The 12,497-nt window shown below is 57.0% G+C and overlaps 1 protein-coding gene across 1 annotated transcript in view; it reads right to left on the bottom strand.

The window, feature by feature from the left end:
• COL5A1 (collagen type V alpha 1 chain) overlaps nt 1-12,191 on the bottom strand; it is a 202,522-nt gene extending 190,331 nt beyond the window's left edge. Inside the window, exon 1 of the mRNA XM_058445929.1 lies at nt 11,722-12,191. Within this exon, the coding sequence (XP_058301912.1) occupies nt 11,722-11,836 (115 nt within the window). The 5' untranslated portion in view covers nt 11,837-12,191. The remainder of the gene's footprint in view (nt 1-11,721) is intronic.
• Nucleotides 12,192-12,497: the final 306 nt, after the last annotated feature.

Below are 12,497 nucleotides of genomic sequence, written 5' to 3'. Positions count from 1 at the left end.
CCCCAGCCCTACACACACCAGCCCTACACACCCCCAGCCCTACACACCCCCAGCCCTACACACCCCCAGCCCTACACACCTCCAGCTCTACACACGCCAGCCCTACACACCCCCAGCCCTACACACCACCAGCTCTACACACCCCCAGCCCTACAGATGCCCGGCCCTGCACACCCCCAGCCCTGCAGATCCCCAGCTTGAGAGACTCCTGACCCTGCAGAACCCCCCCAGCCCTGCAGAGTCCCCAGCCCTATAGCCCCCTGCCTGAAAGACCCCCAGCCCTGCAGACCACCATCCCTATAGAACCCTGGCCCTACAGATCCCCAGCCCTATACACCTGCAGTCCTACAGATCCCTGGCTCTGCAGAGCCTGGCCCTGTGGACCGAGCATAGTATGGATGGAGGGGAGATCTGGGTGAGGGGGGCGGCCTCGGGAGACGCACAGACAGCACGCGGCCAGCAAGCTGAGGTGAGTTTGGAGTAGGGGTCCTCCTCTTTCGGAGACCGAAATGGTTACCAAAGAATGCAGCTGATGTCAGGGACTGGCTTCAAAATCACCGGGCGCGGGGGCGTGGGCTGGCCTCTGGCTGGAATGGGGTTGGCTGCGGGCTGGTCTCTGTGGCCCCAGGCAGAACACAACCTTTGCTGCGCTGTGTCTGAGCCTTCCCATAATAAGAACAACATCAACAACAGCAGAATCTCATGGCCAAACCCATGGGAAACCCCTTCTCTGGAAGCTCACCCCCACCCCCAGGGTCTCCCTGCTCCCTAAGACCTGCCGGATAGTGGAGTCTTCGCTTTGGAGATGAGTGACTGCCGCCAACAGGTGTGCAGGGGAAGAGCACCATGGGTCCTTTGTGAAGCAGGAATCACCATAAAGAAAGTGGGAGGTTCCTGAGAGGGTGGAGGAACAGCTACACCCTCCTCTCTTTTCTCCAGCACTTCTCCCCACCCCACGACCATCATTAATGCTGAATTCCAAGACCCTGGGCTCGAGGACACAGAACGACTTGTGGTGTGCAAAGTGTGGCAGCCCCGGACGCCCCAGCATCCGTGTGGTCTGGGAACTTACCTCGTTAGAAATGCAGTTTCCTGGGCCCACCCCAGGCCTCCTGAGTCAGAAACAATCTGTGCCTTAAGAGAGGCCTCGGGGGGATTCTGGGGCCTGGTGAAGTTTGGGAACTGCTGGTCTACACCATGAGGAGAAACCCTGGACCTGGCCTAAGAAGAGGCCCTCCCTCCTGTCTGACAATGAGCCATGAGAAGGCCATGGGGCGGGGCCACGGAATCTCACCTTTGCTTCCTCTATCCCACCATTCCTGCAGCCTCCGGGCTGGGTCAGTCTTTTTGGTGGGGGCTGTCCCGTGCACTGCGGGGTGCAGAGCAGCCTCGGACTCCCCCAACTGCAGGCCAATAGACCTGCCCCCACTCCAGGTGTGACAACCAGAAAACATCTCCAGACATTGCCACATGTCCCCAAATGTCCTGGGCTGAGAAGCCATGTGTTTCAGAAGCCACCTGTTTCAGGGGCAGGAAGATGACACTGGCAGGAGGGTGACACTGGCAGGAGGATGACACTGGCATCCCTGGCAGGACAGTCGCTCCCCTACCCTCCCATCCCCTCTCCCTCTCCCGATGGCTCCACCTGGAGCATCTCCTTGCACCACCCAGCAGAGCTGTGTTACACTGGCTCTGCCTGCTGTCACCAGCTCACTGTCACCGCCACACCGGCCCAAGGACGCCCTGTGTGTTCTCAACCTTCAGCTGAGTATCTCCACTGCTCAAGCAGTACTTTTTGACCTAGACGACCATTACTGAGACCATGACCCTAAATAACATGAATAATAATTACCTAGAAAGCTATTATGGGCCGGGCGCCGTGGCTCACGCCTGTAATCCCAGCACTTTGGGAGGCCAAGGTGGGTGGATCATCTGAGGTCAGGAGTTCGAGACCAGCCTGACCAACATGGAGAAACCCCATCTCTACTTACTAAAAATACAAAAAAAAAATTAGCCAGGCGTGGTGGCACATGCCTGTAATCCCAGCTACTCGGGAGGCTGAGGTGGGAGAATTGCTTGAACCTGGGAGGCGGAGGTTGTGGTGAGCCGAGATTGCGCCATTGCACTCCAGCCTGGGCAACAAGAGCAAAACTCCATCTCAAAAAAAAAGAAAGGAAAGAAAGGAAGAAAGAGAAAGAAAGAAAGAAAGAGAAAGAAAGAAAAGAAAGAAAGAGAAAGAAAGAAAAGAAAGAAAGAAAGAAAGAAAGCTATTACAATCGCAGTCAGAAATCTAGCTCCCTGCCCTTCCCTCAAGAGCACCCTTCACACCACCTCGACCGTAGCCAAAGGCTCTGAGAAGAGGCAGTGTCACTTTCTCCTTCTTTCCTCAGAGCCTCTGGGAGTCACCACCCCTCCTTAGAAAGAAGGAAGGGGAACGTCCACAAGAACGTGGGCATGGGACACTTTCTCCTCACTCTCCTTTCCCCAGGGGAAGAGCAGAGAAATAGCACGAGAAGAGGATTTCAGATCATCCCCAAAGAAAGAAAACAAAACAAAAAATCGAGGGAAGAAAACCAGCAGCAAAGACAGATCCTGGGAATGTCCCTGATGGACACAGTGGTGGGAAGGCAGAGGACCAGAGAAAAGTCCCCCCAGGGGCCCCTCTGTCCTGCGTCCGCCATCCCACCTGCACCCACTCACTGTGCAGAGCCCACGGGCATCAGGCCGGCTCTCCCCACACCCAGGCTTGCCTGTCACCCCCACAACAGGCCCCAGTGACTGACCTAAGTGTGTGCCGAGGATGCAGATGGCTGGGCCTCTGTCCTCCAGAAGAAAGATGAAACTACAGCTGAAAAGCTGAGACCACCGTGCTCTCTGGCGTACATTTTTATTTTTATTTTTATTTTTGAGACAGGGTCTCACTCTGTCACCCAGGCTACAGTGCAGTGGCACAAACACAGCTCACTGTAGCCTCAGCCTCCCTGGCCCAAGTGATCCTCCCACCTCAGCCTCTCAAGTAGCTGGGATCACAAGCACGCACCACCACACCTGGCTAATTGTTTCTGAAACTTTTGTAGAGGTGGTACCCAGTAATGGTATTGTTGGGTCAAATGGTATTTCTGGTTCTAGATCCTTGAGGAATCGCCACACTGTTTTTATGTCATTTTGTGGCATTTATTTAAAAAATAAAGACGTCACCAGATGGTGCCCAGGCTTGATGTGCATTTTTATGCATCTGAAAGGAAGAAGGAGAAACCGAGGCAGAGGCTCCATGTACGCACTGTTGCCTGGGGCCATGGCTCCCCTTCTGAAGCGCTGGGACCCAGCTGCCATGGAGGCCGGCCCCAGCAAACAAACAGGAGGGAGCAGAGCCACACCGCCCTCACCTGGCCTTGAGAATGGACAGAGGCTGCTTGCGTCCATGCATGTGACTGTACGGACCTGCACCAAGATGCACGCCATGTGACCACTGGGACGTGGAGGGTGGTTTTCCTCCCCTTGTGCCAGCTGGACTCGAAGAGCTAGACTGGCACGTCTGCAGAATGGGCCGATCCCACCTGGCACGAAGGGCGGGTTTGAGGATCACAGGTGCTGACGGGAGCACCCTCAGAGCAGGGTCCAGTATGAATATGAAGATATGAACAGGAGCCAGAGGAAGAACATGCATGGGAACGTGCCCCCTGCATCCACCAATGGGAGCCTGACTTCAGACGCCCCCAACTGCATCCACCAATGGGAGCCTGACTTCAGACGCATGCACCCCAAAGGGCTGGCCCTGGAGAAGCAGGCTGGTCTCTGATTGGCCACCGCCCCATGGGGCTGGCAGGTGCCTCCCTCGACTGGCCATGGCCACACCCTACTCCCACTTCTACTGCACCTCACTCGGTAAAACCACCTGTTCAGAGATGGCTGACCCCCACCGCAGCGGAAGACCCAGTAGGGCACAGACGGCTCGCCTCTCACCTGTGCCCCCCGCACAGGTCCGACTCATGTTAGGGGTCCATAAATGCTGCCAAGCAAACCTGCTGACACACCCAATGTCTTTGCATACGGACCTCATCCGTTCCCTCTGTACCCACACACGGGAAAGAGTGCTGGTCCCCCAGGCCACCCGCCAGCAGAATGGAAGACAGTTACAACGCTCACGTGTTCTCATCGGGAGATTACTGTTTCCCAATGCAAGGGTCAGAGTTTTTCAACTTAAGTCACTCCTGCTACATACACACATTTTTTAAAAAACTTTTTATTATACTTTAAGTTCTGGGATACATGTACAGAGCGTGCAGGTTTGTTACACAGGTATACACGTGCCATGGTGGTTTGCTGCACCCATCAACCCGTCATCTACATTAGGTATTTCTCCTAATGCTATCCCTCCCCTAGCCCCCCAGCCCCTGAAAGGCCCCGGTGTGTGATGTTCCCCTCCCTGTGTCCATGTGTTCTCATTGTTCAACTCCCACCTATAAGTGAGAACATGCAGTGTTTGGTTTTCTGTCTTTGTGATAGTTTGCTGAGAATGATGGTTTCCAGCTTCATCCATGTCCCTGCAAAGGACATGAACTCATCCTTTTTTTATGGCTGCATAGTATTCCATGATGTATATGTGCCACATTTTCTTTATCCAATCTATCACTGATGGGTTGGTTGCAAGTCTTTGCTATTGTGAACAGTGCCGCAATAAACATACGTGTGTATTTGTCTTTATAGTAGGATGATTTATAATCCTTTGGGTATATACCCAGTAATGGGATCACCGGATCAAATGGTATTTCTGGTTCTAGATCCTTGAGGAATCACCATACTGTTTTTATGTCATTTTGTGGCATTTATTTACAAAAAAAAAAAAAAAGGCCACCAGAAACCCTATTGCCAAGGTCCTGGCAAGGAAGAAAAGGAAAGAAGAGTAAATTTCCCTACAAGAACACGGGTCTAGGAAACAGAAAATAAAGGAAGCTTCCATTTCATGGGCAGAGACATCTCCGCAAATAGGCTGAGCCCATGTCCCCAGAGCTCTGAGTATTAAATTTTGAGAAAAGTGGGTCAGGCTGTGGTTCCATTTCTTAGGTCTGAGTCATCAAAGGATGGTGACATTTACTGCTAATATGGGGTTATTACCTAGTTTGAGATTCCTCCAGAAAAACTCCTCTGCTGATAGGAAGCTGAGGGCGTGACGGCTCGGACTATTTGACATGGACAACTCAAAGTGACCCGCACCCCTCCACGGAGCATCCAGCCACCAACTCATTCATTCCACTGTCTTCTCTCCAGTGGCCTGGGGCTGGGCTGGCACAAAAACAACATCTGAGATGGCAAAGCCCACCCCCCCACCACCACCACCAACTTCACCCACCCCTGCCTGGAACACCTCCTTTCAGTGATCAGCCACCACTCACTGCCATCACATCACAGAGACAGAACAGAGGCCTGCAGCTGGGAGGTGCACAGGTCCATCCACCTCCTGGACCTCCGTTCCTTGTAAAGAGCAAGTGGCCAGAGGAGGCAGGGGAGGGCCACGCTGCGTGCTGAACTTGGCCTGGCCCACGACTGCCCAAGGATGCACATTCCTGGCTCAGGCTCAGAGCCTCAGAGGCAGCGAGCAGCGAGTGATCCACTGAACTGACCACTGGTGCTTACTGCCTTACCTTATCTCCTGCTTACCCAGTGAGGGAAGCAGCAGTGTGACTCCCCACAGGATGGTAAGGGAGCACGCACAGGCCAGCGAGGAGAGGGCCCCGAACCGCCTCAGAGCCTCCTGCTGCACTGGGGCCCCTGGTGGCAAGGGCAGTAATGGGGTCTTACTTTGTGCTTTATATGAGTAATATATTAGACATCACTAAAACCCTGCTGTAGTTACAGTCACCACCCCCTTCTTACAGATGGGGAAAGTGAGGCAAGGGGTGGGAAAATGCACTGCTGGTAGACACTGGAACCAGGATAGGAATCCAGGCGTCTTGCCGGCTACCTGTCCTTCGCCAGCATGCCACCCTGGTCCCTATGCCATGTCCTGGTGGCTGCAGTCCTGCCTATGAGCAGAGCTGTATTAGTCAGAGTTCCCTTAGAGGGACAGAACTAATAGGAATAGAAATAATAGAAATATACATATATATGGGAGTTTATTACGTACTGACTTACACGATCACAAGGTCCCACCACAATAGGCTGTCTGCAAGCTGAGCAGCAAGGAGAGCCAATCCGAGTCCCAAACCTGAAGAACTTGGAGTCCGATGTTCAAGGGCAGGAAGCGTCCAGCACAGGAGAAAGACGTAGGCTGGGAGGCTAGGCCCATCTCGTCTCTTCATGTTTTTCTGCCTGCTCTATATTTGCTGGCGGCTGATTAGATTCTGCCCTCCCGATTAAAGGTGGGTCTGCCTTCCCCAGCCCACTGATTCAAATGTTAATCTCCTTTGGCAACACTCTCATAGACACACCCAGGATTAATACTTTGTATCCTTCAATCCAATCAAATTGACACTCAGTAGTAACCACCACAAGGGCCGCTGTAAGCTCCGCCTGCAGGATCGTGGCACATCCACCAGCCAGGCCAGAAACTTTAAAACCAACACTTGGCAAAGCACTGACAGCAGACAAGTCGATTATATGGGAGAATGTAAATAGAGGAGAAGCGGGAGCCATAATGTAACATCGCCCTCCTGGGAGCTTAAAAAGACATGAACTTGTCGGATCCAACTGGACCCAGCTTGCCCTGCGGCAGAACCCACAGCCTCATGCTCAACCAGCAGGCTCCACGTGCCATCTCCTCCTCTCCCGTCCAGCTGGGGCCGGGTCACGGTAAGGAGAGAAACATCGCCCTGCCACGAGCTCCTCAAACACACCAGGCCCTGCATGTGGAGTCAGCCCGGGACACCCATGTGAACGCATGTACATGTGCAAGGATGCACATGCGTGCACACTCAAACACACATGTATACCCACAAACACATGTGTGCAGGCAGATCGCGGGGAGACATACATTGTACACACGTGCACATGGCCTGACACACATATACACAAACGCACACACGAGTGCAAACCCTGGAATTGGCTTCTAAAGCTTTTCACGTGCATCATACCCCACGGCCTGGACAATGACCCCATGAGGTTCCATGGGAAAGCAAAGAACCGGGGCCAAGGAAGGCAGGGGGGCAGCAGGCGCCAGCAGAGCCCCGGGGTCTCAGCAGGGCCAGGCCCCACACAGGCACACCTCCCTCGCCTGTGCTTCTGGGATACCTGCAGCTAAAGAGGGCTGTGGGAACACTGCTCTTTCCTCCTGCAAAAGCACCACTGAAGATGGGGGCGATGCTAACGCCCCCACACAGCCAGTGCCGAGTACAGGTCAGGCAGCCTGTAAAGCTTCTCACAGGTGTGGCCTCAATCAATCTTCACAACCATGCCTCAAAGCAAGAAATGTGCTTCTCCCCATGTTCAGGAGGGGAAGTTGAGGCACAGTGACTTGTCCTCGCCCAGCCCATCCAACAGCCCCTCAGAGGCAGAGAAACTCAGCTCCGGCCTCACATCCACCTTGCTGGCCTGGGGTTCAGTAATCTGATTGCCAAGGAATGTCCCCTCCCACATCAGACCACCTGTCACCCAGCACAGGTACCCAAAATCACCCCCAGAGGCCCCCACATCCTAATCCACAGCTGTGGAGCTGTCTGCAGAGCTGTGCAGACTGGGCTCACTGTGCCAGGCCAGCAGGGCCCGCCAAAGGGAAACAGGAGGAACGGGGGCAGAGAAAGGGTTAAGGAAGCTGCCAGGATCTGCCACTTCCCTTAGGGGCACTTGCATTCTCCTGGCAAACAGATGCTGGGGGCACCTGCCAAGCCCTTGAATGAGGGGATTTCCAGCCAAGGGAGCCGCCCAGGAGAGCTCTGGGACACGGTGTGGAATGTCCTGTCAGGAAGGAGGGAAGAGGGCAAGATTAAAGCCAGAGGCGGAGGAGGACCCCACGAAGGAGGTTCGTTTCTGCAATAAAAGGAAGGAGAAGAGGAGGAGGGAAGGCCAGTTTCACATGGCCTCCTCCAGGAAGCTCCCCAGCTCTCCCCAGTGCAATTAACCCTCCCAGATTGTCAGACACGAGACCCAGCACATCCCACGTAGCGCCCTGAGTAAAATTCACAATAGTCTGCCTGTCAGACTGTGAGCTCCTGGAGGGAAACGAGGGGCCCCATCCCATTTGCCTCTGTCTCCGCAAGATAGGCCCCACCCAGGTGAAAAGGCAAAAGCCTTCCGGGTCCAGGCAGGTTATGCTGATGTGCAGAGAGGCCTGGGTGGCCAGAAGCAAGTGGTGGAGACTGTGGCTGCTGCATCCCTCTTGAAGGCACTGGAGTAAAAAGAGAAGGGATGGAGGGACAAAGGGAAGGAAGGAAGGGGATGGGACGGAGGGAGGGAGGAAGAGAGGGAGGAAAGAAGGAGGGAGGGAAGGATGGAGGGGGAAGGAGGAAGAAAGGAACTTAAAAGCTGTGTTGGCCAAATGGAATGGCTCTGCTCCCAGGACCCTGTTTGGACTGGGCCCCCAGGCCAGGACCATCGCTCAGGGTCCTGGCCTTCTCCCCGGGGAGAGCTGATAAACCGACGGGAAGTGAGAAGAGGGAACTGTGACAAGTCAAAGAGTGACCATGCCAGGCGGAGGGCAGATATTGGCTTAGGGCCCCACAGCAGGAATGGAAGACATCTGCCTGGCATCCCTGCCCCCGACTCCTAGGCTCTGTCCCTTCTCAGGCCGGGGTGAGGGTGCAGTGAGATGGTGCAGCTGATGCTCACCACAGGCCAGGCAAGTGCCAGCCCCTCCATTCCCACGTGTGACTGTCTCCCAAGGCCGTTCCCAGAGCCACGTCACGTGACGAGCAGGGACAGGTCCTGCAATGTGCCAGACGCAGCTTGGCTCAGGCTTCCATGTGGGTGCCCTGGGGAAGTGTTGGGGACTCATCCTGGCCCTCCAACGGGGCAGCTCACTGCCCCGCACTGCCCCGCACAGCCCCTGCTCCACCCATCAAGGTCTATCTCCCGGGAAGTGGGATGGGGCGGTCCAGGGAGGAGGCAGGGCAGGCAGACAGGCCAGGCAGCGAGAAGGCAGGGCGGGACGGGCAGCACCAGCTGTGTTCGGCTAAGGCGTGGCAGTGGGGAGTCCAGAAATATCTGCAGGGCGGGGTGAAGAGCAGGCTCTGGCCAACCCCGCAGGAGCAGCCCAGGGGTAACATCACTGGAGAAGCCGCTGTGAGCCTGGCACTGGGAACACGCCGCTGCCTGGGGCTGTGGCACTGCTGGGTGGGCACAGCCCTGGGTAGCGACCAAAACTCAACCCCTCCGGCAAATCTGGACCAGAGCAGGGAGAGGGCTTGGGGAATTCTTGGGGCTTCTGAGCTCCTCCCACTCACTGCTCTTTTACGGGGAGAGGGAGGGAGAGGGCAGAGGATGGAAAAGGATGTCTTTCTAGCCAACTTGATTGAGTCAGAGGAAATTTAACCATTTGATATCTGTCAAGTCTCACAAAACTTGGCCGACTCCCCACAAATTATTGCAAAAAGCAATCACGTGACTGGAGTCAACCAATGGCGTGTAGAGGAGATGACCTCAATTTCCAAATATTGGGGTCATGTTTCATTTCCCATACTCTCCTTCCCCATTACACTGTTCAGCAGCCCCAAATGCAATCTTACATTTCATTCCTTCACACACTTGGCCAAAAGAAGGCAGGCAAAAGAACTGTGTTCAGAAAACCCTCGGAAAACATCTGGCAGATCCAAAGATGGAGAAGAGAGCAGGCACTTGCTGGTGGCTCCCTGCTGCGCCTGCATCTCCAGTGGACAGCCGCCCCCTCCCCACTGCGCCTGCATCTCCAGTGGACAGCCGCCCCCTCTGGCCATGCTCGGAGGATGACTTCCAAACAGGTCCCACCCTGGGAGGTGGAGAGACATTGGCAAAACTCACTAAGAAAAGTGGTCTCTTCACATGCTTCTAAAAGTCTGTTCTGACAAAAGCAAAATGTCCAACTCCATAGCCTGCTGCTCTGGGCCATCCTCACTCCCACTTCCAACAAGCCGCACTTCGATTAGCGAGGACAACCAGAGAGGCAAAAAGACAGTGTGGAGGTGGGAGATGGGCAGGGAGGGAAATGGAACCCCAAGCCCGGTCCGGTGCACGGTCCCCAGGCAGTGCCCTGCCCCAGCTGTCTAGGGTGACGATTCCCCTGAAGGACTCCCTCCTGAGTTTCTGGGGAAAAGTCCCCAGAGGCGCTGAGACAGGGCCCAGTGCCCCGGCAATGGCACAGTCCCTGACCACACTTTCCTTCTCCTCTCCACTTTTCTGGGTACCTCTATTGTCCCCCACCTTCAGCTGACCCCTGGAGAAACACAAGCCCAGTTAGCCCAGGGTCAGGAGAGAGTTGGTGGCGGCCCAGGGATGAGATCCCAGGTCCTGGGAACCAGGCCAGGCTCCTGGCTCCTCCCCCAGAGCCCCAGGGCAGCCCCCACACCCAGACTTCAGCTCATCCAGTTAGCCCAACAAGCACTGATCGTGCCAGGAAAAAAAGGAAAAGAGTGTTTTAATTGACAAGCGGAACACGGACAATGATTCTTCCCACTTGTCTTCCAATCGTGAAGCAGACAGAAGCATTCCTGCTGGCAGGCGGCGGGCTGGTCCAGCAGTTCGCTGAGCCCACCGTCCCATCGCTCTGCACGCCACTTCTCCTGACCTGGCGGCACACAGCTCTGAGCCTCCATCTCCCCACCTGTCAATAAGGACTCGGGGACCTTCCAGGGCTGGGGGCTCTGATGTTGGAGAGTCTGTGAACACCCACCCCGCCACTAACTACCAAGAGCAATGCCTAGAAAAATTCCCCCGTCAGGAAACTGCGACAGGGAGAGTTGAACCCTCGAGAACCCAGGCAGGGACGCAGACAGTCCCCGCCTTGAAGCGCCCTCCCTGGGAAGCAAGCCTCCTTCTAAGGGATGACCCTTGGCAGAAGGAATCCCACATCTGCATATCATCCCAACCACTCACAGCCCCGCCTGCAAGCCCATCTCTGGCTTTGCTCCACGCATCCCATCTCTCAGCAGCGAATCCAGGAAAAGCTGCCTTCCAGGGATCAAGAAGTTTGGGGGTGGGATTAGGAGCAAGGCTGTCTACTACCCTGCAGGGGTCCCCAGTGCCCCCGAACACTTAGGTGACCAAGGCTGCAGGAAACGCTGTCCCTGGGGAAAGCAGGGCGCCAGCTCAGCCTAGAGCGACAGTGCCTGGGGGAAGGTCAGTGCTGGGGGCCCAGGCTTCTGGGATTCCCCCCATCCCCAGAAGTCCCGGGATTTGAAGGGCTGTGACTCTAGGGGGCGGCCCTGCCCGGTTTTGAGCAGAGGAAGTTCTGCTGTAGGGCTGTGTGGGCCCAAGCTGGGCGCCTGTGATGTGGGACAGAGAAGGAAGGTTTTGGGACAAAAGTTTGCCCGCCTCGTGGACAACCCCTCCTGCTGATCCAGCCCTCCGTCCTTCCTCGGCTCGCGCGACAGCCCCACCCGACCCGCCCGTTTGGGGAGGGGGCGGCGCGCCCGCCGGCATTGTGTCTGCGTGTCGTCATCTCGGGGGGGCCCCCAGCAAATGGCATTCGTGGTCTTGGCCCGTGCATTCCACAGGCCAAGGAAGAAAAGTTCTGCGGGCGAAGGTGCCCGGGGATGACAGCGGCGCCCGGGCCGCGCGCGCCCCATCCCGCAGTCCCGCGCCCCAGGGCGCCCTTACCTGCGCGGCTCGGAGGCGGCGCCCACAGCAGCAGCAGCAGCAGCAGCGGCGGGGGCAGCAGCGGGGCGCCCGGGCGGAGCGGGCTGCGCGCTTTCCAGCGGGTATGGACGTCCATGCCGGCGGGGCGCGGGCCGGGGCGCACAGGGGCGCTCGGAGGCGCGCGGGGACGCACAGGGGCGCGGGTCACGGCCCGGGCAGCGCACTCAGCAGGGACCGCACCACTTTAGGAGGTCATGGGGACCTCGGCACCCCCCGTTCTTCTTTGTGGCGGCGGCTGTTCTAGAAGGGGCGGCTGGCGCGCTCGCCCACGGGCGGGAGGGCTCGACTTTGGCCCGCGGGGCGGCCGGGACCCCGCTGGGCTCGCTCGCCCTCGCCTCCTCCTCCTCCTCCAACTCCTTCTCGCCTCCTCCTCGCCGCCGCCGCCCCGCGACCCGCTCCCCGTGGGCGCTCCGCTCGAGTGAGGTCCTGCGCCAGCCGCGGGGACGGAGAGTGCGGACCTCGCCTTCGGCGCCGAGCACTTTTTTCCCCCTTTTCCTCCCTCCCTCTCTCCTGGAAGGCAGCCGCGGAGGCTGTCGATCCCCAACGCCCGCAGCAAATCAGAGCCCGGCGCTGGGCTCGGCGAGGCCAGCCCCCGCCTCCCACTGGGCACCGCGGGCGAGGGGGTGGGGACAGCGGGCGAGTCGCAGCGAGGAAGGGGCTGGCCCGGGGCGGAGCGGACGTGGGGCGGGCGCGGCCCCCTGTTCTTTCTCTGAGAGCCGGTAGGCGGGCGGGCCTGG

This window comes from Hylobates moloch, unplaced genomic scaffold, assembly GCF_009828535.3.
Source record: "Hylobates moloch isolate HMO894 unplaced genomic scaffold, HMol_V3 SCAFFOLD_10, whole genome shotgun sequence".
NCBI lineage: Eukaryota > Metazoa > Chordata > Mammalia > Primates > Hylobatidae > Hylobates > Hylobates moloch.
This window is presented reverse-complemented; position numbering and strand designations above follow the sequence as displayed.